Source organism: Rhinatrema bivittatum, chromosome 17 (assembly GCF_901001135.1).
Source record: "Rhinatrema bivittatum chromosome 17, aRhiBiv1.1, whole genome shotgun sequence".
NCBI classification, from domain to species: Eukaryota; Metazoa; Chordata; class Amphibia; order Gymnophiona; family Rhinatrematidae; genus Rhinatrema; species Rhinatrema bivittatum.
In genome coordinates, this window is record NC_042631.1 from 18,882,778 (window position 1) to 18,910,148 (window position 27,371).

At 41.4% G+C, this 27,371-nt stretch overlaps 1 protein-coding gene across 1 annotated transcript; it reads right to left on the reverse strand.

Annotated features, from left to right (window-relative positions):
* Positions 1-240: 240 nt before the first annotated feature.
* Positions 241-14,680, reverse strand: LOC115079436 (alpha-1,6-mannosyl-glycoprotein 4-beta-N-acetylglucosaminyltransferase-like). The gene is made up of 5 exons (XM_029583034.1): positions 14,489-14,680; positions 10,906-11,009; positions 7,110-7,285; positions 2,528-2,666; positions 241-2,284 (listed from the first exon to the last, which is right to left on the reverse strand). The coding sequence occupies exons 3-5, from the start codon at positions 7,272-7,274 to the stop codon at positions 1,143-1,145; spliced, it is 1,446 nt and encodes a 481-aa protein (XP_029438894.1). The 5' UTR covers positions 7,275-7,285; positions 10,906-11,009; positions 14,489-14,680; the 3' UTR covers positions 241-1,142.
* Between the last annotated feature and the right edge of the window lie 12,691 nt (positions 14,681-27,371).

Here is a 27,371-nt window from a genome sequence, read left to right on the forward strand (position 1 = left end):
ATATGACAGGGCAAAGGTAGCGCCGGCGCCATTTCTATCAACGCACCCGTGGCCCAAGAGTGGAAGATCACAGCGGGACCCCCCCACTGGACCCCAGGTAATTTAAGACATTTTGTGGGGGGGGTTCGGGAGGGTGGGGGATTTATTTTAAAGGGTCGGGATGGGTTTTAGGGATGTTTTAGTGTGCCGGTTTTCCCGCCCTCCCCCGATTTACACGATATTTAAAAAAACAAAACCGCAACGATCCGATTCCCTCCCCCCCAGCCGAAATCGATCGTTAAGACGATCGATCACACGATTCACATCTCTAGAAAGCTCACAAAGGTCTGAGAGAATAAAAATGTCTGAAGTAACTTTCTGAAATCTAAAGTTATCCAGAAGTTTTCCATGGAATATTCGGGTAACGTTATCTGGATATCTGGGTCATTTTTCCACCTGCTGGCTTACTGAACATGGCCTTCTCTGTTTCTCTTGCATAGAAGTGACTGGTACACTAGAAACGACTGAATCTTTCCTACTAATAATCATAACCACAGCATTTAAATGCTTGTTTCAGATAGACATCACTCTCTCAAGTCAAGGTTTTAATTTACTTACAAAGAAATCAATTCAGAATGTTGTGCAAGAATTAATTCCCCAACTGACCTAATATTAGCACTTAACGGGTTTGTGCTCTGTGGACAGCATTGGTTCTTGACCCGGTCAGTCTTCAGGGTGGCAGGCCAGCCAGGTAGGGTTTCAAGATGTCCACAACAAATGTGTGTGAGATAGATTTGCATATACTGCTGCAACTGTGTGCAAATCTCTCTCATGAGTATTCATTATGGATATCCTGAAAACCTAACTGATAAGAGGATGAGGTCTCCAAGAAAGCATCTCGGAATCTCTGACTTACAAAATGCGCAGCAGAAAGGTTCGTGAAACCGCAGAGAAAGGAAATTGATGGTATGGAGTAATGCGAAGCCAGGCCTTTGGATTCCTGGCTGAAACAGAGATGGATACTGCCTTGACAAATAACGGCACTTGGGACTTTTCCCAAGCATAAGGCACTTACCACTTTGTTTTCCCCTCTGCAGCATTGCGCACACATCTATTTTTGCTTATTTGGGGGTTTTTTTGCATACAGATCCCGTTTAATCTCACTATTTTAGGACCCAAACATCTATATCTTTTATTACTAGCCACTCCTTCTGCACACCCGTGACACGTATTTGGAGGCACTCAATTTTGTCTCCTATAACTTTATCTAAATTGTTTATTTCAAAGTGCCCATTCTGAAAGCTTCCAAGTTCCCTGAACTCCCTACATGTCTGTATACCACCAATTTCTGTTTTCTCTTTGCCGGTCTCCAGGTAACCCGAATGGAGAAAGTCTCTGGGGTATTCTGATGATCCCGTTAAGATCAGAATTCTCCGAAGTCTAACTGCTTCTCCAAAAACAACCCTGAAGGTGTTGCCTGGTATCATGTTTTTCCCCCAGAAATAGCCAGCTCCATGCTTACAAACATTCTCCGGTCCGTAGTGTTCGTGCACCTCTATATCAGTGAAGCAGGAAGCTGGAAGAACGTCTCCCAACTTTCTGACTGATTCTTGAAACTCGTCATCCTTCTGATCATTTTTGATACTTAGAAAAGAAGAATAGGAACCCATGTGCTGAAAAAGAGATGGCACCACCTGGATCTTATCGGGTTGGGCTTTGCACTTGTAGAAATGGTCTAGCAGCCAGTCGCAGGGCATCTCGTCATAGAAGAGCAGCAGAAACCGTGCCAGCTGTTGAAGGTCTCTACTCTGGTAGAGTTTTCCGATATATCCCAACTTGGAAAAAGAGATTGTGGTCCAAGAAGGGTTTCGCTCAGTTACTGAATTCTTAATTGCCGTAAGAAAGCCATTGGCACACTTGACGTCATCTTCCAGCATTAAATAGTACCGAGAAAGATTGGCACAGAAGTTAATTAAAAAAGCATAATCTACATTTTGTTTTGACCTGTATTTAACCCTGTCTTCTGCATCATTAAAATTCCTTTTGAGACCCTCTAGGGTTGGGTAGCTGTCCAAAGAGCAGGATATAACAATCATGTGTCCTGCAGCAATGTGCAATTTAAATTTGATTTCAATTTCTTTCGCCGTCTCTCTGCTCACACTGGCATTGTAATCTGCCAGATAGATTACTAGCAGTAATTCCTCCAGTTCTTCTTGGTCTGACTGATCGAAAATAGACTGAATTGTGTCCATCAGATAATTTTCTTTCTGCCGTTTGATGGACGATATCCCAATCGCCATGTAGCCTTGGGGGAAAAAAAAAAAGCAAACTATAATCGGTACAAGCAAGCAGCCCTGTCTTCCTCTGCCTTATCACTTTAACCCCAATGCTACTCCTCCCTCCATACTCCCAGAAAGCAGTGACATGGGATGTAAAAGGGGACAGACATCCGGAGAAGGAGCAAATCAAGGATGAAAGCATTAAAAGTGGAACACAAGTAGAGAGAGATTTCCTCTCAAGGTAAGATTACAGTAAAACCAAAGCTCACGTTTTGCTGAGGGACGAGATCCTAACAGATATTCATAAGGAATAGGTAAAGGATCCAAAGCATCTTCTGTAACCATGTAAGTTTGAGGCTGTGGATTCTCTGGCATAGGCGCGCCAGAATTAATTTGCAAAGTGCCATCCTTAAACAAAGAATAAAATAAGATTATAATTTCCAGCACAAACTAGACAACTAATTCAGTGACCTAAAATTTGACAAATCATCCGTACAAAGGAAGAAAGGTAAAATACTCTGTAAGATGAAGAATAAGCAGTCATAAACTGGTGCCTTCCTTTTCTGCTATGGCTCCCTTGTTGTGGTACCCCAGCTTCCATTAGAGGTCAGGGCTATGGGATGTTTTATTAAAATGAAGGTAACATTTAAATCTAAAGTTACTTTTATTTTATTTTATAGACATTAGTTATATTGATATGTTACCAATGTAATTTTATTCAAACTTTTACTATTTTCTATTTTATTTTATGTTTTTATTTACTTTGTTTCTTGAAAGTTTACTTTTATTATTTTGACAATGTTGTAATCCATTTTGTTCAAATTTTTGCTAAGACTGTATATAAAAAGTTTTAAATAAATAAATAAAATGTTCTGCAAGGCATTAAAAACGTGGCTCCTTGGCCCAGTAGTGTAGAGTCACTTCTGCTCTGGGTCCTGGTACTAAGCTGCTCTTGGGGGCTTAGAGTGGGTCGGGTAGGGGTATGAGTTTTGGAGGTTGCGTATTCAGATGGGATTATGGGGTGCTGGGCACGGAGCCTTTAGTTTTGGGTTTCATTATTGTTTATTTCCTTTTTAAGTGATGCTGGTGTTGTAATGCGATGAGATGTGTCAGTGTTTGCTCTGAACTATTTGCTTGACGTGGAACTTGATTTTATGTAATGTGATCTAATTTGTTCAATTATTTTGAAAAATTTGGTATAGAAGTTTGAAAATTAAATTTATATGGGACAACATTTTCTGATGATAGAGAAAAAAAAACCCCACATGCAGTTATGCCCTCAGGTGTGATCAGAGCCATCTCTTGCTGACATTTGCACAGAGTGCCTTATTCCTGGTTCTTTATTCTGTATCCCTGTATTAAGAATATAAGAAGTGCCATCATCCATCGAGCCCAGCATCCTGTCTCTGGACAGTGGCCAGTCCGAGTCACTTGGAAGTACTCAGAAGATCGTAATGGAGAACACCTTTTCTTATTGCTCGCTCCATAATGTACGAGTTGGCAATTCCTCCAGTCTAATAACTGCTAATGGGCCCGTCTTCCAGAAACCTGTCCAAACCTCTCTCAAACCTCAGCTGTACGCCAAAAGCCTTACCACAACCTCTGGCAAAATGTTTCACAACTTAATTGTACATTCACTGAAAACACAGGGGTAGACTTTTAAAAGGTGCACGCGCTTCCCAGAGCCCGCACATGGATGCACTGATTTTATAACACGTGCGTGCCGGCGCGCTCATGATATAAAATCTGTGGGCTGCACGCGCACGTGCGGGTGGTGCAATTTTGTAAAAAGTACGCGCGGTGACTAAAATCGGGCCTTGACCTGTTCCCTCTCAGTCTGCTCCAATTAAGGAGCAGACTGAGAGGGAACTTCCCTACCTCCCCCCCTTCCCCACCTGTTTATCGCATCCTAAATTCTTACCATTTTTTGTTGCACAACTTATTGCACCCCTGGAGCAGAAGTAGATTGCGTGCGCTGGCCGACTGCCGGCGCGTGCTTCTCCTGGGACAGCAGTTAATGGCCGTTGTCCCGGCTGACCTCTGTCCCGACCATGCCCCTGGGCCCACCCCCCTTTTCAGGGCCCAGCAATTATGCACGTATTGTCACGTACACGTGTGGCCTGGCTCTTTTGAAAATGCGCATAGTGTACGCCGGGCCCAGCCACGTGTGAGACAATATTTGCGCGCGTGGCCGATTTAAAATTCGGCCGATAGTCTCTTAAATTTGTGTGAAATCTGCCACTGGTTAGTTTGATAGATTCTGCCCTTTTCCTAGTGCTATTTGAAACCACCGTCTCCTATTGAACAATGCAGAACAATGACTAACAATACATACAGCTGAAAGTCACCAACGGAAAATTGACAATTTTATTATTTGTTACTCATTATTAAATATTAAATTGAAACAGTATACACATATATGATTATCCCAAAATCATATAAATGGTAACCCCAACCCATCTCTCATTTAGAGTATATTACTGAACTATGTAACCGTAAAATATTGGCACACCATGGATAACCTAGAAAACTAACCAACCTATTTCGTGCTGAAATGTAAACCGTTGTGATGGTATATTACTAAACGACGGAATAGAAAAAATTTTAAATAAATAAATATTGCCCTGTTGCATGTTATTCCTGATTCTGTCACAGAGGTAGCCAATCTTTCAGCCACCAAGAGCCAAGGAAGCAGAACGCAGTTTACTGAAGAGCCTCAGGGTGGTGTGGGGAAGCGCAATGGAGGCCAGGGGCTATGAGTTCCCCTCAGCCCTCATCCTGCCCTGTCCTCACCGGTCTCTCACTCTGTCTCTCCACCCTGCCCCTTTCACTCTGCCTAACATCTCCCTTTCTCCCCATTTTGGTAATTCCTCAAACCACTCCCCCCCCCTCACCCAATCATTGGTGGCTGGGTTCTGCCAGGTACCCGGGCCTCCTCCACCGGTCTTTGGCAGCTGGTAGGTGGGCTGATACATCGTGAACTATTTCAACCTGCCTTTCACTTTGGGTTGGTGATCTCCCAGAGCAGCTGTGAATTGCACCCGCAGTAAGGACTACCTGAGAGAAAATTACTTAAATTATCCTAGTTATTGTTAGTATAAACGCATGGTAAATCAGAGCTTAAAGCAGGCAGTAAATGTGGCAAGGTTATCCAGAGTAATACTTTAAAACCGTCGCTCGGCGTGCTGCGGCAGTCAATAAAGCAAACAGAATGCTAGGAATCATTAGGAAAGGAATGGAGAATAAAATAGAGATAATCATGCCCCTGCGTGCAAGCCACTGCCACATCTCAAAAGAGACAACAGAGGAACTGGAAAAAGTTCAGGGAGGGACACCCAAAATACTAAAGGGAATGGAATGGTTCCCCTGTGAGGAAGAGCTAAAGAGGTTCAGGCATTTCAGCTTGGAGAAGAGACGGCTGAGGGGAGATATGGTAGAGGTCTATAAAAATCAGGAGTGGAGTCGAATGGGTTTAAATGCAAATCAGTTGTTTGCGCTTTCAAAAAAGTAAAAAGGACTTAGGGGGTCACTCCATGACATTACAGAGAAAAAAAAATACTTTTTCACTCAACGCACAATCAAGCTCTGGAATTCATGGCCAGAAGACATGGTAAAGGCAATTTGTGCAGCTGGATTTACAAAAAGGTTTGGACGAGCTCCTGAAGGAAAAGTCCATAAACCATTATTAACCAGATAGACTTGGGGAAAGCTGCTGCTTCTCCCTGGGTGTTAGCAACATGGGATCTATCTACAGTTTGGGGTCCTGCCAGGTACTTGTGACCTGGATTGGCCACTGTTGGAAACAGGATGCTGGGCTTGATGGACCCTCGGTCTGACCCAGTATGGCATGTTCTTATGTTCTTAATTTACATGCATTATTTTCCTCCTTTGAGCTAAACATGCCCTTGGTAACCCATCCTGAAAATGGGATTAAAAGTGCACATGTAGTACCAGTCAGCCACATTGAGGGTGGGCAATTTTTGGCCTGGGATTTATGCACATAAAATGGGGTTTTTTTACCCATGAACAAGGCTTTGAAACTTGCCTTCTAAATATTATTATTAGCAGGAGCAACGAAAGGGGTTATGTAAGAAAACTAGTGGATGTAGCCATTCTTCAACCAGGTTATTATTGTAATTGCAGTGTTTACTATCTCCCTAATCTCTTTCCTCAGTATCAGTCACACAGTCTCTCTCTCCCCCTTCCTGGAGTTCCCGCCTGCCTCAGTTGGACTAAGCAGCAGGAACACATTCCTCCCTGGCGATACCACTCTGATCTCTTTCTGTGGCGATGCCACCACAAGCATTTTCTAACTCCTCAGCCAGCACTCATCTCTTAGGAAAAAACCCGAAAAGCTGCTACCACTTCATTTTGGAGAAGCTTCTGGATGAAGGATCTTCCTCTCCTTCCCCTCCCACTCCCTGCAGCACTCTCCTTCTCCCTATCTACCCTGCCCCCTCTCCATTACCACCCCCCCCCCCCCTCAGGATATCTCCCTTTGAGAGGAAAATGGAGGGAAGTCACCTTCCTCTCAGGGCCGAGTTTCTTGTTGTCTGAAAGACTCAAAGGTAACGTATTCTGTCATGCTGAGTTTGGAAAGACAACTTGACTAATAAGAAAATCTGATTTTGAGATGCCCTTAATTTTCCTCGTGTAGCACCCAGTAATTTTGGAAAGTTTAAAATGGGTAGAACTCACTGTTCTTGATATGTGAACAGATACGGGATACTCCATTTTATATTTAGAAATGGCAATATTCATTTAAGTACATCAGACTTATAGGTGGTGCTAAATGCCAGTGTTAAAGACATACTGTACCAGCTAAATTATTCCTGCCTGTAAGCACATTACCTTTAGTCCTTTTTGTGGAGTTTCCTCTTGTAAGCAGTCAGCATCTCCTTTTAGTGTCCTGGTGAAGATGAGGCATATCATGGTGTGCAACACAAAAAGTGTAATCACAAGAAAAGTCACTTTTCGGAAGTGAATATAACGAACGAAAGGAGATAAACACTTCATTGGTGGCTCTTCTGAAAAACAGACATTGTGCTAAATATTACGCACATACAGTTTGCTTGCTGAATCCTAATGCACAGTAGGCTATGTAACACGGGACAGCTTCTGCGTATTCACTAGAACAGATAGCCTTGATCCCTTATTGTAATTATTACATTATTATATTTAACATACCATTTAAATATCAAGGCCTATGTAAAATACACTCAAACAGTGAGTGTGCATAAAATAAATAAAGTTATATAGGGTAAATAATATTCATCTATACTAAGGGGATTATTTATTTTTCTATTTATAGTTCACCACGTCCAGAAGAGTCCATGATGGAAAACATCATAATTCAAGGTTAAGGGGAGGGCAATAGCATTTATTCTTTTCAGTGAAAAAAAAAATGGCCATCAAAAAAAAAAAAAAGGTTGGGTGCAAAATCCTTGAGTTAAAAATATTCACATCTTTGTGCCAAGGTGGAGAGTTTGAACATTGTCCCCCCAGTTGTTGAAATATAGCAGGGGCACCGTGAAAACCAAATGAAGGCTGGATGTGTTGCAGCGTCGTCTCTGGAATGGGGTGAATGCCGCCTTCTCTACGGAGGCTTCCGACAATGGAATTTGCCAGAATCCTTTAAGTAAGGCCCAGAGCGATGGGGTAATTTGCCTTCTCAATCAGTACCTGAATGGCAGATGAAACTTGATGTGGAAAGGTGCAAAGTGATGCACATAGGGAAAAATAATCCCAAGTGCAGATAACGAATGTTGGGTTCTGTATTGGGAGTCGCTAAACAGAAAAGGGACCTTGGAATCCTTGCGGACAATACATTAAAATCCTCAGTTCAGTGCGCAGCAGCAGCAGTCAAAAGGGCCAATAGAATGTTAGGAATGATCCAAGAAAGATTGCAGAATAAAACAGAAAATATTGTATTACCTCTATATTGATCCATGGTGCGACTGCACCTTGAGTGATGTGAGCAGTTCTGGTCACCCCCATCTCATAAAAACACATAACGAAATTAAAAAAAAAAAGTGCGGAGGAAGGTGACACAATGAAAACCTGGCAGACTGTCAGTAACGGAACAGCTCTATGATGAGAGGCTACAGAGTCTAGGGCTCTTCAGCTTAGAAAAGGGGCGGGGAGAAAGGGGAAGGACAGATGCAGGGGGTGCAAGAGGTGAATAAAAGATTGCCATTTGCCCTTTCAAATAAGACTAAAACAAGGAGACACATGAAACTAACAATCAACAGATTTTAAACAAATCGTAAACGCTGGGGAATGTGCTGCCAAGTGATGTGGTTAAGGTGGCAAATCATAGTGGGGTTTAAAAGAGGGTTTGGACAAGCTCACGGAAGGAAAGTCCATAAAACATTAGTAGCCAGGGAGACTAAAGAAAGTTATTGCCATCCCTAGGAAAGTGAAAAGACCTGGCCATACACAGCTGGCTGTAACCTCAGGGCTGGAGTATGGTACAAGTTTGGAAAGGAGGACCTCTGTCTCTGGAAAACCCGGCCTGGATTGTGGGGCAATTTTATGAAGATAGGACCTGGCCCTGGACCACACGCATGTGGTCCGATTGTACGCCATATTAACTGGAATAGCTACCCTTTTTACTGCTCCCCAGCTTCTGAAACCACAAACTGGGTCCTGAAGGAATATGTACAGAAGAGTATATTTGGTTATCTGGTTAAGTGGAATTTGGGTACTGTGAATATGACAAATTAAACAGTGTGTGGAGCTGGTTGATAGGTCACACGGAGGCCTTTTCCATTACTTGTCGGATCAGTCTGTTTGCATAATGAGCACTTTATAATGAAGTAATACTTTAAAAAGGTGTTTGTAGATTCTAAAAGAGCTATGGATATCCAGTAAACAAAAGAACTTTTCTTTACTAAACATAGTTGCTTGGAAACATTATTCAAGTTTTCTTTCATCATATGAATAGCCTCTTAGTTAGAGAAACGTTGACCATCCCAAGCTGCATGATCGGCTTTTGAGGCTAAGCTGGTCTCAATAAACTGAGTGATGTGTCAACAGAACCCATGTACCGCACATGGGCTCTGGAACATATTGTGCTGAGCTGCTCTGGGAATGGATTCAGACTGAACACCAAAAGCAATGAGCATTTCCACCCCTCCCCCCCCCCCAGTGGAGAGGTTCTAGAACAAGGGGTCACGACATGAATTCGGAGAGGAGGTGACTCGAGTTACATAACAAAGCATTTCTTCACAGGACTGGCTAAGGAAGCATGGAAGAACCCCCACCAAATTGGATGTGAAGGCAGAAACCTTAAAGGAATTAAATAAAATCATAGGGCAAGCAGAAGAATAGTTCATGGAGAGGGCGTGGGGAGGGTGGGGTCATAGATCAAGCAGAGCCCGCAGGTAACTGCAGTAGGAAGGAAGAATGGACAGAAAAGGCAGCCAAGGTTGCCAACTCATGAAATTATATATATATATATATATATATATATATATTTTTTTTTTTTTTTTTTTTACACAGAGTCTGCTGGATTTTCACCAACAACCAAACTCTTATGGACACACACTTTGCCTTTGCCATTTTGTGCAGAGCTGGACTTACTCTGCTGAGGTTTATTCCTTTGCACACCAAAATGTAGTTCCCACAGCCCAAGTAGGGTAGCCTCATACAGCCTGGGCTCCAGGAACCCGAGACAAGTCCCATTATGCGTAAGGTTTGTACTGACATGCAATTATTTTTCTAGTCATGGCATTTATGATGCTGTTTTTATTTTTCTGACAGTTAATAACACTGAAGGCATGTTCTGTATTAATCCACAAATGAGAACTGAACTCTTATGAGATGAGTTTAGAGAACACTACTAGAAGAATAAATGGCATATGCTTTTTACTTATTTTTTCAATAACATGAAAAAACATTTCCATATAGAATAGCAATGAGAGCAAAGGTGCTTGTGGATTAGTGAGTCCTTCCCAATCACCATATAATTTGTGTGTGTTGATTTATAACTCACCTACCTCTGATAACACCCTAGGCGAGGAACAACCAATATAAAATATATAGTACATCAACACAAAAAATGCATATAATAAAACATCCTAAAATAAGCAAATGAATAAAACTAGTACCTGTTTTAATTCTGGCAATTGAACCTAACAGCAGCAGCTCAAAAATATGGGAAATATCCAACACATTACAAATGCTATTTATTTCAGATATAGGATGTGTGCAAGGTTTTGCAAGATAGAGAAGGACATTTTTACAGAGAATCCAAGCCACTAGGTGCTTAACTGGACCAGTCAAAGTGGTATTGCTTAATAATAATAAAAAAAAAAATTTGTACTCTTTATTTATCCCCACATATATACATAGCCTAATACAAATGAACAGCAGCCACCACCAGGCACTTTTTGTATTTGGTAGACTGTGGTGACATTGTGCCTCGATGTGTTTTGCCTTTGGATCCTAGAGCCCCTGGTTTCTCCCTGCAGATCTATTGCAGGTGTGGAGTCTGGTGCACTCATGGCTTGCGAAATTCTAATGGTGTCACTAATGGGAAGGAAAACCTCAGAAGTGAAATAGAACGGATAATGAACACAGGCAGCACACCACCCTTTCAGAGTGCCAAGCTAGGATCAATGTCATAGCAGTCCATAATACTTACCAGCTCTCCCTTTGAGCGTTCTAAAGTTTGATGTTCACATCTAGCTGATGGGTGGAGGAGCTCCCAAAAGTTCTCTCTACAGCCAGTGGCCCAAGGACCTTGCACTGGATAAATCAGGAAATGTGGGAGAAAGCAGAATTATAGCAACCATAATTACTTTGCACAGTTAAGGGCAATTTAAATGTTAAGAACATAAGAACATAAGAAAATGCCATACTGGGTCAGACCAAGGGTCCATCAAGCCCAGCATCCTGTTTCCAACAGTGGCCAATCCAGGCCATAAGAACCTGGCAAGTACCCAAAAACTAAGTCTATTCCATGTAACTACTGCTAATGGCAGTGGCTATTCTCTAAGTGAACTTAATAGCAGGTAATGGACTTCTCCTCCAAGAACTTATCCAATCCTTTTTTAAACACAGCTATACTAACTGCACGAACCACATTCTCTGGCAACAAATTCCAGAGTTTAATTGTGCGTTGAGTAAAAAAGAACTTTCTCCGATTAGTTTTAAATGTGCCCCATGCTAACTTCATGGAGTGCCCCCTAGTCTTTCTACTATCTGAAAGAGTAAATAACCGATTCACATCTACCCGTTCTAGACCTCTCATGATTTTAAACATCTCTATCATATCCCCCCTCAGTCGTCTCTTCTCCAAGCTGAAAAGTCCTAACCTCTTTAGTCTTCCCTCATAGGGGAGCTGTTCCATTCCCCTTATCATTTTGGTAGCCCTTCTCTGTACCTTCTCCATCGCAATTATATCTTTTTTGAGATGCGGCGACCAGAATTGTACACAGTATTCAAGGTGCGGTCTCACTTACCTGATAATTTCCTTTTCTTTAGGACAGTCAGATGAATCCAGAACAAGTGGGTTATGAACCTCTATCAGCAGATGGAGACTGAGCAAACTGACATCACAGTACATATACCCTTGCAGTGACATCAGCCTGCCAGTATTTTCTTCAAAAGCAAACTGTGCTTTTTAACTGCAATCATTTAATCTTTTATCACCTCATTGTCAGCCATGCCTGAAACCTAAAAAAATGTGCTGTAAGGAAAGGGAATTACAATCAGCAGTGGGCAGACTGGATAGACCAGTTGCCTTATTTCTGCTATCACTTGACTTTCTTAGCAGTTACATTTTTATATAACAAGTTCTGCAGTAACATAATAAGTAATCTCTCAGAAAAGTAAAACGTCAGTTTTGTTCCAGCAGTAGATAAAAAAAAAAAGATATTAAAACCAAAGGGTGAGGTAGATCACAGAGGTATTTAGAACAAAGTTTTAGTGAAGGTGCTTTTTTGTTTTTGGCAGTCATTTGCGGATATTATTTTTTAAAATTTAGTTGTAAGCAAAGCCGAAGTTTTGCTTTAAATTCGGCGTGCAACTGAACCCAGTGTCCAATGCTCCAGATTTCAGCTCTGCTCATCGCACAGCAAGGCCTGGACATCTGAAATTTGCCACACAAGATTCCAATGCAGGAGAATTTGATTTGATCTTTTTTGCAGGTAGTTTTAATGCTCCCATTTGGACTCTGGTCATCACGTCATCTTCTACCTGTTACAATGACTAACATAACTAGCAGAAAGCCTGAGGGAGATAGACACAGGAGAGACTAACCAGTGATACTATGAAAAAGAATATAAATCTAGGGATAGGGGCTAAGTATATTCATGGATTAAATTGCTTTTGGAAAATAAGTCATTCAGGGTTGTATTGGGGGATACAGAGTCCGAGTTCCATTCACTCCCCACAGGAGTACCTCAGGGCTCATCTCTGTCTCCAGTTTTATTTAAGGTGTACTTAATTCTGCTTTGTTTACAACTTTCTAGGTTGCAGGTATCTTTTAAATAGCATGCAGATGACATTCAGTTTTTCTTCCCAATTACTAATTCATTGGAGACAGCACAGAAGAAGCTATTAGACTGTTTAAAACAAATTAAACAGTGGTTAAGTGGAAATAAATTAAAACTGAATATTAGGAAAACAGAGGTCATTATGCTGTCCAGATTAGGGAATGTTTATTCCTTCCCCAATACTCAGTTTGATGGGACCCCTATTTTGCTCAAAGATCAAGTTAAAAATTTAGGTGTTTTTATAGATTCATCATTAACTTTGTCCACATTTTAAGGTATTGGTTCAAACATGTTCTAAATTGTGTCTTCTACGTAATTTAAATAATTTATTAAATCTTTCAGATTTTTTTTATTGTGTCACCAATCATTAATTTTATCATTTTTAGATTACTCTGTCATTTTTAAGTTTATCAAAATCTCAATTAAAAACTCAATTGATCTTGAACTCTGCTGCTCATTTAATATCATGTGTGAAGATTTTATTTATTTTTATTTATTAACACATATATCCTGCTCTATCCTCTTTACATTGGCTCCCTATAAAGTGGCAGGTGCTGTTTAAAGTATTAGTTCTAATGTTTAAAGCTCAGTAGAATTTGGTGCCTCCATGTATTTCGGAAGCAGCTCGGCTGTATCAACCCAGTCGTGTTCTTCATTCAGTAAGTAAAAATATTAGAGAAGTTCCTACTATAATAATAGCACGCTTGACAGAATCTAGAAATTGGCTTTTTAAGGTGGCAGGGCCTTCTCTATGGAATAATTTACCTGAGGATATTAGGGAGGAACAGGATTTAATTCATTTTAGAAAAAAAGTTGGATGCACGTTTTTATATGTTAGTTTTTGGAAATTATTTTTTTTTCTCAGAGGTTTAGTCTATCTAATGTGATGTATGAATTATGAATAGTGTCTGTAGTATTGTATAAACGTGTATGTATACTTAAGGATTATGTATGTAACCACCAAGAGTTTTAGATTGGTGGAATATAAATGCTTATAAATAAATGAATAGTAACGCTAATATATAACAAAGCATAAAATTAAAACCTATGGCAAGCAAGCTGCATACAGAAACATCTTTCCATGCCTAGCTACCTAAATAAACAGGAGTCCTCTCTCACCCCCAAGTATAGATACATGTTTATACGATACTACAGACCTGCTATTAAGTTGACCTAGAAAATAGCCACTGCTATTACTAGCAATGGTAACATGGAATAGACTTAGTGTTTGGGTACTTGCCAGGTTCTTATGGCCTGGATTGGCCACTGTTGGAAACAGGATGCTGGGCTTGATGGACCCTTGGTCTGACCCAGTATGGCATGTTCTTATGTTCTTAAGCCAACCTGTTCCACCACTTAGGCCAGAAGCAAAGGAATCAGGATGCCCGTATCCGGTCTGTCCAATGCCAGGTGTGAACTCCCCATCTTGTATAAGTTCTCAATCTCAGCTAAGAGGGCTCAGACCCTGCACTTGGATCTTAGCTAAAAGCTGGCTAAAAAGGGATACTCCAGTTTATTCAGTCTGAAGAGAAACCCATATATCGTGATTTGGTTTCACCTGGTCACTATCTTAGAGCCCTTAAATTACCTTTTATTACTACCAAGATTTCATTGCAGCCTGAAATTACATGGGTTCATGTTTTATGGCTTGCTTGAAGTCGCAAGGAAAGTTAATTTTGCTAACATACAAAATAACAATATATAATGCACTTGCAGGGTGAGACTTACCTATTCCTGTCTTTTCTTTACTTGCGAGGGAATGCTGCAAATTCCTGTCTTGCTGGGATGCTTGCGTTTTCCTGCCACACACTTGCTTTGGGTGCAGCAGCGACAGGACTGCCAATGCATGTTGACCAGACGCTCTACCTGCCTCTGTGTTTGCAAAGATCTTTTCTGGTTACGCAGATCTTGCTCTTGATAACAGCTCAGCTATACAAGGGGACAACGTACTGCACAATGTTTCCTGTTTGTACAGCAATGCCACCCCCCCTCTGGCTCCAAGGAAATGCCTCTGAACACTGCGCAGCGCTCAGATTCTCCCCACAGTAGTTCATATAATTAGATCCAAATTGCTCACAACTTAAAAATGCTTCTGTTAAAGACTTTAATTTAGGATTTTTATTCCACCTTTTATGGCAAGAGAACCATTTCAGAGCAGATTACAAGAAGGTAAAGGGTAAATGCTACATTAGGTCACAATAATTTTGAAAAATTAGCTTTATAAGCATTAATTCATTGTGACAAATAAAATCAAAACAAGAGACAGCAATAACTTGGCAAGCTGCTTCACCAAAAGATGGCTCAGTATCGAGGAGAAGGTTAGTGCTCTGTTTGCTGCCCTTAGAAGGGTGCAGAACCACCCGCAAAGGCCTACAAAAACCTACACAAGCCTTCCGGGGGGTGGTTTCTTTAAAGCGTGCTTAGGGTGGCAGAGAGGACAGGTTTTCAGCTGGTGAGGTATCCATGAGTGTCTAAAGCAGGGAGAGAGGGGTCCATAGATCACGTGCCGCAGCTTTGAAGGTTTTGCATCCCTTGAGGGGAGTCACGAGCTGTTGCTGTTTCTGGGATGAGCGGAGGTTTCAGGTGGGGTGCTACCCTCTGTCAGATAGGTAGGGCTGATGCCTTCCCATGCCTTGAAGGTAAGAAAGAGGATTTTGAATTTTATGCGGAGGGAAGTAGGAGAGCAATAGAGGGGAGACCGTTATCCGTTTTCTCCTGCCAATCATGGTTCAGACAGCAGTGTTTTTTGTATTGCCTGAAGTTTGCAAAGTGTCTTTTGAAGTGAACGGATGTAAATGGCATTACAGTTGTCTAAGTGGGGGAGTATTATTGATTGCATGAGTGTTTGAAATCAGTTGGTTGGATGAAGTAAGGGTGTGCACATAAAAAGTGTTTTGTTTCCCCCTTTTTTGGTCACATTTTTAAATTGTTTTGTTACTAATGCACACAAAATGCATTTGCTCACACATACGATTTTACATGCAGAGAAAATGTATGCATGTAAAGTAATGAAACAAAATGAATGGACATCCCTAGCAAGAAGGAGGCATATTTGTTTTTCTATGTGCAGATGCCAAAAGGGTTTCTGCATTACTGCTAACTGGCTCTCCATGGTGAGGACAGTCGAGAATGACTCAAACTTTTAACCACTTGCTGTGGGTGTAGGATGATGTCTTCGAAAGTAAGTGAAGGGCATAATCTGGATTTAGAATGTTCTTATCTCCGTTTAGTTGAAGTCAATTGATAGCCATCCAGTTTGTTACTGTTTTGAGCAAATCGGTTGGGGGGTGCTATCGTATAATTCCTTCCCATTTGTCCACTTGTGGAAGGAGTTTGTGTTTGTTGTTCACATAAACGAATGCAGAGTATGAAGCTTTTGATTATGGTGGCTAAGAGTTGGAAGCAAACATTGAAAAGGGTAGGGATATGATTTCATTGTTACCCACATTAAGGTCTATGATGTGAAATGGGTTTATAAAATTTAAAATAATTACTTGGAGTACATCCCAAAGCAGGGGGCCAGGGCTCAGAGGATGATGTGCTCCAAAGTTTAGACAACACGGGAAAGCTGAAAATTGGGCAATACTTCGTGCACATTAGTGGATCAATTGAGGGCTTGTATAGTATGGGTCTAATGTTGATTGTCTTCAAGAGGCTGGGGTGAAGCCCGGGTTGAAGGGAGGCATTTATCAGTGGAAACTGATGCTGGCAGGTGGGCAGGAGAGAGCTCAGAGAGAAGCCTCACTTGCCTACTTTTCCAACGAGTTTCTTGGTGCCCTCATATTTTACACTGTTGAACAAGTTAAAAATGTTGGTATGTGTTGCTCTCGACTTGGACGCAGCAGCCAGATCTGCTTTCCCCAGCTTAAGAGGGAATGGGCTTTCCTCTTCCCTCTAAAAGGGGGCTTTGAACTGCAGCAGAAACCACATTGATCCCTGTTCATGGCACAGTTCCCTGCCAGGGCCAGTTTACTACTTAGCTCCTGGTTGCCTGTGCCTCCAGATGTTTCAAGAAACAACTTTGCTCTGTGGCTTGTAATTTATTGCTTAGCCATTGTGATTTCAACTACTCAGCTCTTATGTTTGGGAATGTTTTAACCTTTGTTTGGTGTTTAATGGATAGTAAGTGAACGCCGGCAAGTTCAGCCTCAGACAGATGGCTCAAAGGCAGCTGCTGACAGAATGCACCGGGCAAAGAAGCCCCCTGGGACAGCAAGAGTCTTCCAGGGGCAGGCAAGGCTCCGGTTTTCCCTTCTATGGGAGCCCTGAAAGTCAAGGATTTGCCATTCGTTTAAAAAAAAAAAAAAAAGAGTCCAAATCTGGAAGTATATGACCACGATCTTGGGAAACTTGCCTGTTCTTTCAGCGTTGGCTATCCTTGGTGTGGGTGATACAGACATTGACTGGAGAGAACATAAATTATCTGTTAATCAATAAGTCTTTGGGTCAGGCGAGGAAAGGTATCTTCTTGAAATGGATTCAGCCGGACTCTCCGAAAATAGACTTATGATACTCCGAGATGATCAATATCCTACAACTGGATTATCGTACCTGGCTTCTATCTACACCCCGCAAACAAGGGGCCTTTGCCAACATTTGGGACCCCATTTGTACATCATCTGCCAACATTTGGGACTCATTTGTACATCATCTGCCAAACGAGTGGAAGGGCAAATTTCAGGAACTCTCGTGTTAAGTTGATAAATATGCACTGGTGTTTTGTCTGGTGTACTGCTAGCTGCAAAGTACTAGAAGCCTTCCCCTTCTGTATCTGGCTGGGGGGTGGGGGGTGGCTGGAGATTCATGGGGGGGGGGGTGCGGGGGAGATGGGAGAAAGGAGGGGGAAAAGGGGGAATATTAATCACATGTAAGACTACATAGAGCCATTGTATGAGTCATGGTATCATGTCTTACTGTTAAGTTTTCTCTGTTATGTTTGGTTAAACTCAAAAACCTTAAAAAAAAAAAAATAAAATTCCAAATGAGAAAAATAGCTTTCAAAAATCACATAAAAGGAGCCATGATTTCTGGAGGTTGTTGGGTCAATCAGCCGGTGTGAGGAGCTAGATAAAAAGTGAACTGCACCCTCTACTGGTCTGCAGCAATTAGGAAGTTCTTCCTGTAAGTGCATAAACCTTGTGTACACGTGTTTTATGGGTGTAAATTCTAACTGCCGACAGCAGTCATATACTTCACGGGTCCTCCATGCCTTCCCAAAGTTCTCTGGATTCATTAAGCAGCTTCTCCCATTACAATTGTTACTTGTAAATGTTTATCTTTCATTATTTATTCACCTGTTCCATGTAAACCGATACGATGTGGAAACGGTTATCGATATAAAAAAAAAGCCTTAAATAAAATAAAATAAATAAATATGGCCCAGGCAAGAAGAGTTCTGATAGAATTTGTTTGGGCACGGGGAAGATCTTTTTAGGATGGTTAGGATAGGTAATCAGACAATATTAAATATTTAGTTTTATGAACATGCAGAGTATTAACAGATACGGCGATGCGATGCCTCATACAGTAGGTTCAGTTACAAACAGGAAGAGAACCCAGAAACAAGACTATTTTTCAGGTTGGAAAAGCAATGTAACATATTGCAGCGGGACTCAGAATTACATTGTTTGGTTGTGGGGAAACTGTCTCAAAGAAATGCGTATTAAAATTTCACTAAATATGGGGCAAGTGGCCCAGGAGGCCATCATCATTACGGGTATTCTGAACTACATTTCCGCAGCCCAGTCAGAGTGCCTATTGCCTTCTGTATCCAACATGCTCTGCTGCTAACTGAAGAAGGATGTCCCGCTAGCAGTAATTTTTTTTAATTTTTATCCCTGCTTTTTTAAAATCAATTATGAATTGCTTATTAGTTTTACCTAATTATGATTTTACATATTTGATCTGGAAACTTTGACAGAAGTTTTCCGTGATTGGGCTCCATCCTGATGATGTCACCCATATGTGAGGACTACCATCCTGCTTGTCCTGTGAGAACAAGTATTTCAATGCACTGAACGCATATTTTAAAACATGCGTGCATAACTGAAATTAACCAGTTTAACAGTTACTCCACACCACAGTTCACCCATCCTCCTCCAAGTCATTGAGATCCTTCTCGTTCTTCAGCCTGAACCCCCACCCATAGGTTCCCCTAGACCTTCCACCCAGCCAATAATACAATTACACCAGTTAAATCAGCCGGGGTGCATTTATGCAGCTAAGTTGCTAAACATGTGTGCAAGTCTTTTAAAATAGTGAGCTACGTGCATAACTAGGAACGCTCCTAGCCCAACCCTGTTTTATGTGCTTATATATGCACACAAAACCTAAAGCACGCGCACACCTTTGACTATTATGAAATAGCGATTATGCGAGTATAGACTTTTGAAAATGACCTCTATACTTTTTAATATCAAAAGTAGTAAATCTCCAACTCTGCTAGAAAGTCTCTCTCTAGTGTGCATATAAGGTACGTGTGCAATCTGGTTACGTGCATACTTTTATGCACACAAACCTCAGGCAATCTCATAATGAGCCATTTAGGCGCATAAATCTGTATTGAATACGCAAAAATGGCTTTAAAAATTGCCCCCCCCCCCCAAAAGTACTATATTCAGTTTTCAAGAAAATCCCTGGCTTTAAAAGGATTGGATCTGCTTTGTAAATTGTGGACAGAAGTTAATCCTTGGAAATAAAAATACAAAAACAAAATACAAAACCTGTTTTAAACCTCCCCCTTATATTCCTTGTAAATACTCTCTTGAATCAGGTAGCTTAAACTGCTGCCAGTCAAAATCACTCGTTTGCATTCTGAAGAAAAGCATTTAAAAAATTTTTTTATAGAAGTTTTTAGTGTAATTATATTTAAAAGTAAGATGTGGCTGACAATATTTGGCAAACAAATCTATAACAACTGAAACAGATAAAATCAAATCAGTACTTTGTTCACAAAATTAAAATCCAAGCGACCAGCTAAACCAGTTTACAGGTGTAGGTAGGGCAAGTCCCCTGGCAATATGGTAATTCTACATCTGATACTGCAGGAGATTTATGCAGCGGAACATATTTTGCCTGCAGCAAAAAACATATCGAGATTGCCTTGGTGGAAATTCATTTCCATCCCATGGAAGGTTTATTCTTTTTGCATACCTTCAAATTTTACAGTAATAGAAGCCTGCGCGAGGATATGTGTACCTGCTGAGCCAATCAGGAAAAGGTGCTGGGAGCCATGTCCTTTCACAAGCCACATGTGAGCGCACTTTAAATCTCTGATTTGTTTCCTTCCATGCTCATTGTTGAGTTTCTCTCTGTGTAATCCTAACGAGACTGCATGGTCCTACAGGATGATCCACTGGAATTGGCCGCAGCTTACCAATGGAGGGACCAGCCTTCAAAAGTTCCTACTTGAGGATCTACAGTGCCTTGCAAAAGTCTTCAAACCCTTGTAACATTTTTCACATTGTCTAAAAAAATGCAAATCAAAATGCATTAAAATTAAGTTTCACTGATCTACGCAACACATTCTACACTTTCATCGTGAAAAAACAATATAAATGTTCCAAAAGTCCCCCAAAAAGTCTTATTTGCATAGTTTTTCACATCACTTGACTCAATACTTGGTGGAAGTCCTGTTTTCAACAATAACAGCCATGACTTGTTTAGGATAAATGTCTAGTAAGTTTGTACAGCACAGCAGGATGATGAGGGTTTTGCCCATTGTTAGCAGAACAGCTCTCTCTCAAGTTGGCTGGGGCTCTTCTGTGGACAGCAGTCTTCAAGTCTTGCCAGAAATTTTCTGATTCAGGCCTGGGTTCTGACTAGGTCATTTAAGAACCCTTCATTGCCTGGCTGAAAGGTCAAGTCTAGGTCCATGGCAGTCTGGAACAAGTTTTCCTCTGGGATCTGCCTGTACTTTTCACCATCGTTCCCTTTTATCTCCACAAGTCTCCCTCTTCCTGCTGTTGCGAAGTAGCCGCATAACATAACATTGCTACCATTACTGTAGGAATGGTCTTGGTAGGGTGATACGTGGGCTTGTTTTATGCCATACAGTTACTGAGCATCAAGACAAAAATTTCCATTCAGTTTTAAATCAGACCAAAAATCCTTCTCTCCCGTGCGTGCAATGTGCAAGTGTTTCTTTGCCGATACCGGGCGGCACGTTATATGGCTTTTCTCAGGTGTGGTTTAGATCTGGCCATCCTCCCATGCAAGCTATATCTATGGAGTAATCTTCAACCTGAACAGCCAACATTTCCCCCAGTCTAAGCCAGAGACCTCTGTAGCTCTTAAGACGTAATCTTAGCCCTCAGGGTGACCTTCCACAGCAGTTCCCTTATCCCACAGCTACCGACCCGGAGGGAGAGCACCTTTGCGGTATAGCAGTATCTTTGTGGTGCCAGACTGTTTTTGCTTTACAATGTTGGACCTCACAATGCCCCAAGGGATATTCAAAGACACTGAAATATTCTTACGGCTTTCTCCCAATCCGTGCTTTTTAAATAAAGCTATCCTGGAGATCTTTCAGCAGTTGCTTGTTTGGCATATTTTGCCTCAAATTCACTTCGTACAACAGAAACAGCTCGGTTCTTCATCCAGGATTATTAATTAGCTCACTTACTGTGACTGGACAGTTAAGAAAATTGTTTGACCCAGAGCAAATTTGGGTTTGCTGTGACAGAGGATGGGAAGGCTTCTACAATCAGGACCTTCTTTTATTTTTTTTTTCTTATTCTTTAATGCATTTTGATTTGTATATTTTAGGCAGCAGAATGTGAAACATGTGCACGGTGTGTAAAGATACTTGCAAGGCACTGTGCTTACAGAAGAGAACTCTGTATCCATGATTTTCCCCTCTGGAGTTTATGGAGAGTGAGAACGAGAATAATAACATCCTGCATATGTTACCTGAAAGTAATTTGACATATTTAGCCTTCCCCGATGTATACGTTTTCTCTATGTGGAAGTCAGACGTGCACTTTCAGCCTGATGCAAGCTTATCAGGGTGATTAATTTCACTGTAATTAAAGTACACATAGTAGCACTGAACCACAATACTGCAGTAGAAGTGGGCAACAAAGAAAATGGCTGGTCTCTACTGGAAGTGAATGTACAGCTGCATAAGGAAATGTCTAAAAGGGAGAGTTTCCTGGGTTAATAAAGGAAGGAGATGGTAACAGAGAAAAAAAAATATTCTTACAACAGTCACATTTTGAAGCATGTTCTATTTTCCTCCTCCTGGGACCCAGCAACTATTTTATTTAATTAAACCTTGTAGGACCTTGGCCACGCTAAGGAGGGCTTCATGGCCTTACAGATTCATTGGGGGTCTGGGGAAGGGGAGGTCTTCCTGCTATGTATCCTGGTGATTTCATACTGATCCCGGACAGGACTTTAACACATTCACAACACACTACAGCAAGATTTTCCTTTTCTTCATTTTTAATTGATACTGTATGAATACAAAGTTTCTAAAAAGCTACAAAAAAAGTCTACCACTTTATCAAGAAGGCATCAAAAATGTGTCACTTTGCAAAGACATGAAAACACCTGCAGTAATCGACACAAAAGTAGCGTTTTCAGAGTGATGAGTTAATTGCACTTAACTGTCATGGATATTAAAGTTATCACACAAGTACCGCAAAAGCTAGAATACATCCTATTTTTTTTTTTTTGTCCAAGTTTTTAAAATAAAAGATTTTTTTTTTTTTTAAAAAGCACCGTTTAAAAAATTCTCTGCACACAAACCCTATAATTTTGATATTACTATTTTACTAAAGATAAATTCACTTTAAAGCCAACACTCAGAACAGTTTTAAACAAAAAGGTACCAGTACCTACACAGACAATAACAAATACAAAAATACCGCACTGCCAAGTGCTTTGACGGAAACGCCTTTTGATAGCTTCTCAAAGAAAAAAAAAAACCAGCACTTCGAGAAAACGCCGAACACTTCATGTTTGTTTCAGAGCGCCTTCTCTTTGAATCTAAGCAGGAGGTATTATCAAAAGGCAGGTTCCATATCAAATTTGCCAACAGCAGTACAATATTAAAGTAACCACTGACCATTATATGAATATGCCTTAAGTTACAAACCCAGTTTATACACATTACACAAATAAAGAACATAAGAATTCCTTGGTAATTTACAATGTGAACAAATGCACATAGCAGGAAAAAAAAATAACAGTTTTACATAAAATGTATTGATTTTGAAGTTTTAAAGGCTATTCGGGTTTAGTGTTATAAAATTCCTTTGTCTTTGTCAGGCACGTATTGAAAACAATTTTCCTTTTTTTTTTTTCTTCCCCCTTAATCTGCAGATGTGAATCTGCAGCAAAAAAACAAAACAAAACAAAAAAAGCCCACACACACATTTTTCAAGGAGGTAAAAAGGGAAACATTGTATGTTTGATAAGTGAAGGGCACTTTACAACTTAAAGAGAGACTAAATTCAGAGTGCGCAACGAATTGCTTGTCCTAGTCTATCTCTTCAGAAATAAACATCTTTGATTAAAAGAAATAGAAACAATAGAAATAAAGATTAACCTGAGAAAAGTGTGAAACGAGAATCTGCTACTACTTCTGTTTAACGGGGGGGGGGGAATGGAGGTGTCACATGTGAAAAGATCTGTAAGAACACAATGAAGACAAGAAGAAAAAAAAAAAAGAAAGATCAGATACGAATTTCTCATTGCCAATAAAGCAAATGTTGCTTACCTGTAACAGGTGTTCTCACAGGACAGCAGGATGTTAGTCCTCACATATGGGTGACATCACAGGATGGAGCCCAATCACGGAACACTTTTGTCAAAGTTTCCAGAACTTTGACTGGCCCCCTACTGGGCATTCTCCGCATGGCACTAACCCTGCAGCCAGCAGGCGTCCCCCCTCCAGTCTTGTTTAAAAAGATACGTTTCTTATTTTATTTTTCGGCACTGCCTGTAACGAACCCAACACCGCGGGGCGGAGGGCGGGTTTCGTGAGGACTAACATCCTGCTGTCCTGTGAGAACACCTGTTACAGGTAAGCAACATTTGCTTTCTCACAGGACAAGCAAGATGGTAGTCCTCACATGTGAGTGAGTACCGAGCTGAGGATGTCCGAGTATGCACAAAATGTACCCAGGTGTGCAAGGCACTAGGACTGGGGTGAAAATTGGCCGAGGGCATCCTGAACCCTACCGAGCAGTTGTGACTAGGTTACGCAGGACAGATTGGCTGAAGATGGAATCTTGTCTTCCGGCCTTGTCTAAGCAATAATGGGCTGTAAAGGTATGGAGAGAACTCCAGGTAGCAGCCCTGCAAATGTCAGGAAGCGGCACCGAGCGTAGGTGTGCTACTGAAGTCGCCATGGCCCTCACAGAGGGTGCTTTAACACGGTCTTGAAGTGGAATGCCTGCTTGCTGATAGAAAAGGATATGCAGTCCGCTAACCAGGAGGAGAGAGTCTGCTTACCCACAGGCTGCCCCAATTTAATGCAATGGAAAGAGACAAACAATTGAGTGCTTTTCCTGTGGGCAGCTGTACAGTCTAGGTAGAATGCTAGAGCCCGTTTAAAGTCAAGGGTATGCAGAGCCTGCTCTCCTGGATTGGAATGGGGCCTGGGAAAAAAGGTAGGTAGTATAATGGATTGATTGAGATGAAACTCTGATACTACCTTAGGCAAGAACTTAGGGTGAGTGCGGAGTACTGCCCGGTCCTGCAGAAGTTTAGTGTAAGGTGGATAGGTAACTAGGGCCTTTTGGGTGAGGGTTGCCTCAGTGACCCGGTCGCCGAAAAGGTCGGTGCCTTTTCTGGATGGGGTTTCTTCGACGGCGGCTCAGATGATGGTGAGGTCGATTTCGATGATGATTTCGCTCCCTTGATGGTCCTAGACGTCTGATGTCTGTGGCAATGTTTCTCTCTAAGATCCCCTCGGTCCTGAGGGGGAGTAGAGGTGGTTGAAGGCCGAGAAGTCGTCTATGCCGGATGGTCATTGGTCGATACTGTCTCGAAGTTTATGGTTCCGGTTCTGACGACATCTATGCAATAGATGGCGTTAGGGTTTGAGCACAGAAGAGAAGTTCCTTCTTCTCCATTCTGGCCTTGCGACCTTTTGGTGTCATTAGGGCACATTTGGTGCAGGTCAGGACATCGTGCTCACATCCAAGAAACATTACACAGACTTTATGAGGGTCTGTTATGGACATGTTGCGAGTGCAGTCCGGGCACCGACGGAACCCCGACGCCATGGTCATGAAAAATTTGAACCGCGGTACGGTCGACTGCCAGTAGGCCGCGAGGGCCAAACTCGACGGGAATCGACCGAAAACGGGTAGAAAACTTACTGGAGTACCACAGCTTGAAAAAATTGAAGGAGGGACCCCTGTGGGGTAAGAAGAGTTGTAGTAATTCTGTGAGGAAAATTCCTGTCAGGGATCTCTGTGGAGCTCCTTAACCGCATGGCTACTGCTGCGCAGAAAAAAAGAAGACTGGAGGGGGACCCCTGCTGGCTGCAGGGTTGGTGCCGTGCTGGGCATGCCCAGAAAGGCCAGTCAAAGTTCTAGAACCTTTGACAAAAGTGTTCCGTGATTGGGCTCCACCCTGTGATGTCACCCATATGCGAGGACTACCATCCTGCTTGTCCTGTGAGAAATAACTCGTCATTCGATTTCCTTTACATACTTGTACCAGACCTTGATGTTAAACTTTCATCTCTCGACTAGAAACTAACAAGGCATTTATGAACGTAAGGATGTCAAGTTACATGTGCTACAATGGTAAGAGATATCCACCCCCCCCCCACCCCTTAAAATGTGCAGTATATCTGCTGGATTTTTATTTATTTATTTATTTTTAGCAGTAGCACCTAAGTCAACTTAAAAAGAATTCAAGTAAAGAAAAATACTCCTATTGTTAAAGCATAAACTTATGGAACCCTTACCTCATTTTACCTTTTGGAAATTATGATACTGATGTGAACAGTTACGCTTGGTCGTTGATACAAATCAGAAGTTCCAATAAATGATTCGTATCATGTGCAGGGTCCCCAAATACTACTACTACTACTATTTCGGATAATTATGTATTAGGCAGGGCGGGCAAACCAAAGGTTTCAATTTGCTGCAGGCTCGTGCCACACGCGGGTCACGCTGCACGCAGCCTGCAGCAGAGAAGTCACGCGGGGCTTGTGCTGCCGTAAGAAAACCAGAAGGGTGGAACAGAAATAGTGCGTTGTATCTACTGCCTACTGTCGCACGGGAAGAGTTTTGTACTTATCTTTTTCATTAGTTTTTCAAATAATTTTAAAACAGTGTTTGAAAGTAAAGATTCCCCTCTTCCAGCATTTGGTTTTGCTGATGCCTGTTCACTGGACAGTGTGGTATCCCCCCCCCCCCCCAGTTCTGTCTTCCCCCATCCCACTCTTCACTTGCCGTGTAACGTATAAGAGAAGCAAACTCTGGTGACCGGAGTGATTACATAAAATGCCCCCCTCCCCCCTCCTTTCGATATCCCAACATTGCTTTGCAAAGTTCAGTTTTAAATATGCCTTTGCAATCCCCCCCCAACCCTCAAAATAAATGCCACTTTCACATACTGCTTGCATTTAACATCGGGATGCTACAGAAAACGCATGACAATTTAAGATTTACCCTAACAAACTTTTGTTATGAGCAAAATAAGTTCATAGGGGAAAAAAAAAATATAATCCATTCACAGGTTAAGTAGAACCTTACCAAAAAAAAAAAAAAAAAATCACATTTATCCAAGGTCTGAAATCCTTCCGGCTTTGTGTGATTGTCACGTTACATGCATGCAAAAACCGATGGGTTGAAAAAGTGACAAAACTGATGGCAATATGAGAAACATTAATTGCTGGTTCTGAGTACAGTCAGTCTACTACAAAGAAGCCAGTGAGACGAAGATCATTCCCCCCCAAGCTTTACACTATCACATTTTGAAAGAGACAGTTCTGTTGTGAAAGGAGGCCTATACTTTTGTTCTATTAAATGAAAGGCATTTACGGTGATTTCTGAATAGGTTTTTGGTCTCTACAAATTGTCGTTAATTATGGCAGCACTTTTTTAAGCTGGAATTTCCAAAACCAAAGGCACTTTCATGCTAGTGTGCAGAAGAGTCACAAATATTTGGTCATGAAAGTTTTATTTGTACACAATGATCTTTTCCACAGAACTCTACGACGTGTCCTTATCGTTTTGGCGTGTACAAATTTTAGCTGCAGTCATCGGACTGTCGTGTGTGTACCGAAGGCTACGTTTTATCTGTACGCTACATTAAAGAGAGAGAGAGAGCGAGAGAGAGAGAGAGATCTGAACGAACCAAATTCTGAAGACACCCTAATACAATCGAAGCAATAGTCTAAAGTTACTTCTAAGGCACTGCGCATTGTGATGCTTTGGCAGCTCTGAATTAAAAAGTTCCTAGAAGGAAAGCAACAGTAAGAGAAAAAAAAAGTTTTTCCAGCTTATAAAAGAGCTCACAGTCTGCAGGCAGCCTTCTGGATTACATACATACTGCCAAAGATTAAAAATCTTTAGGGATTTAAGGCTTTTAAAGAAGAAAAATGTGCAGGGTTTCAACCAGTTCCACAGATGTAAAGAAAGAT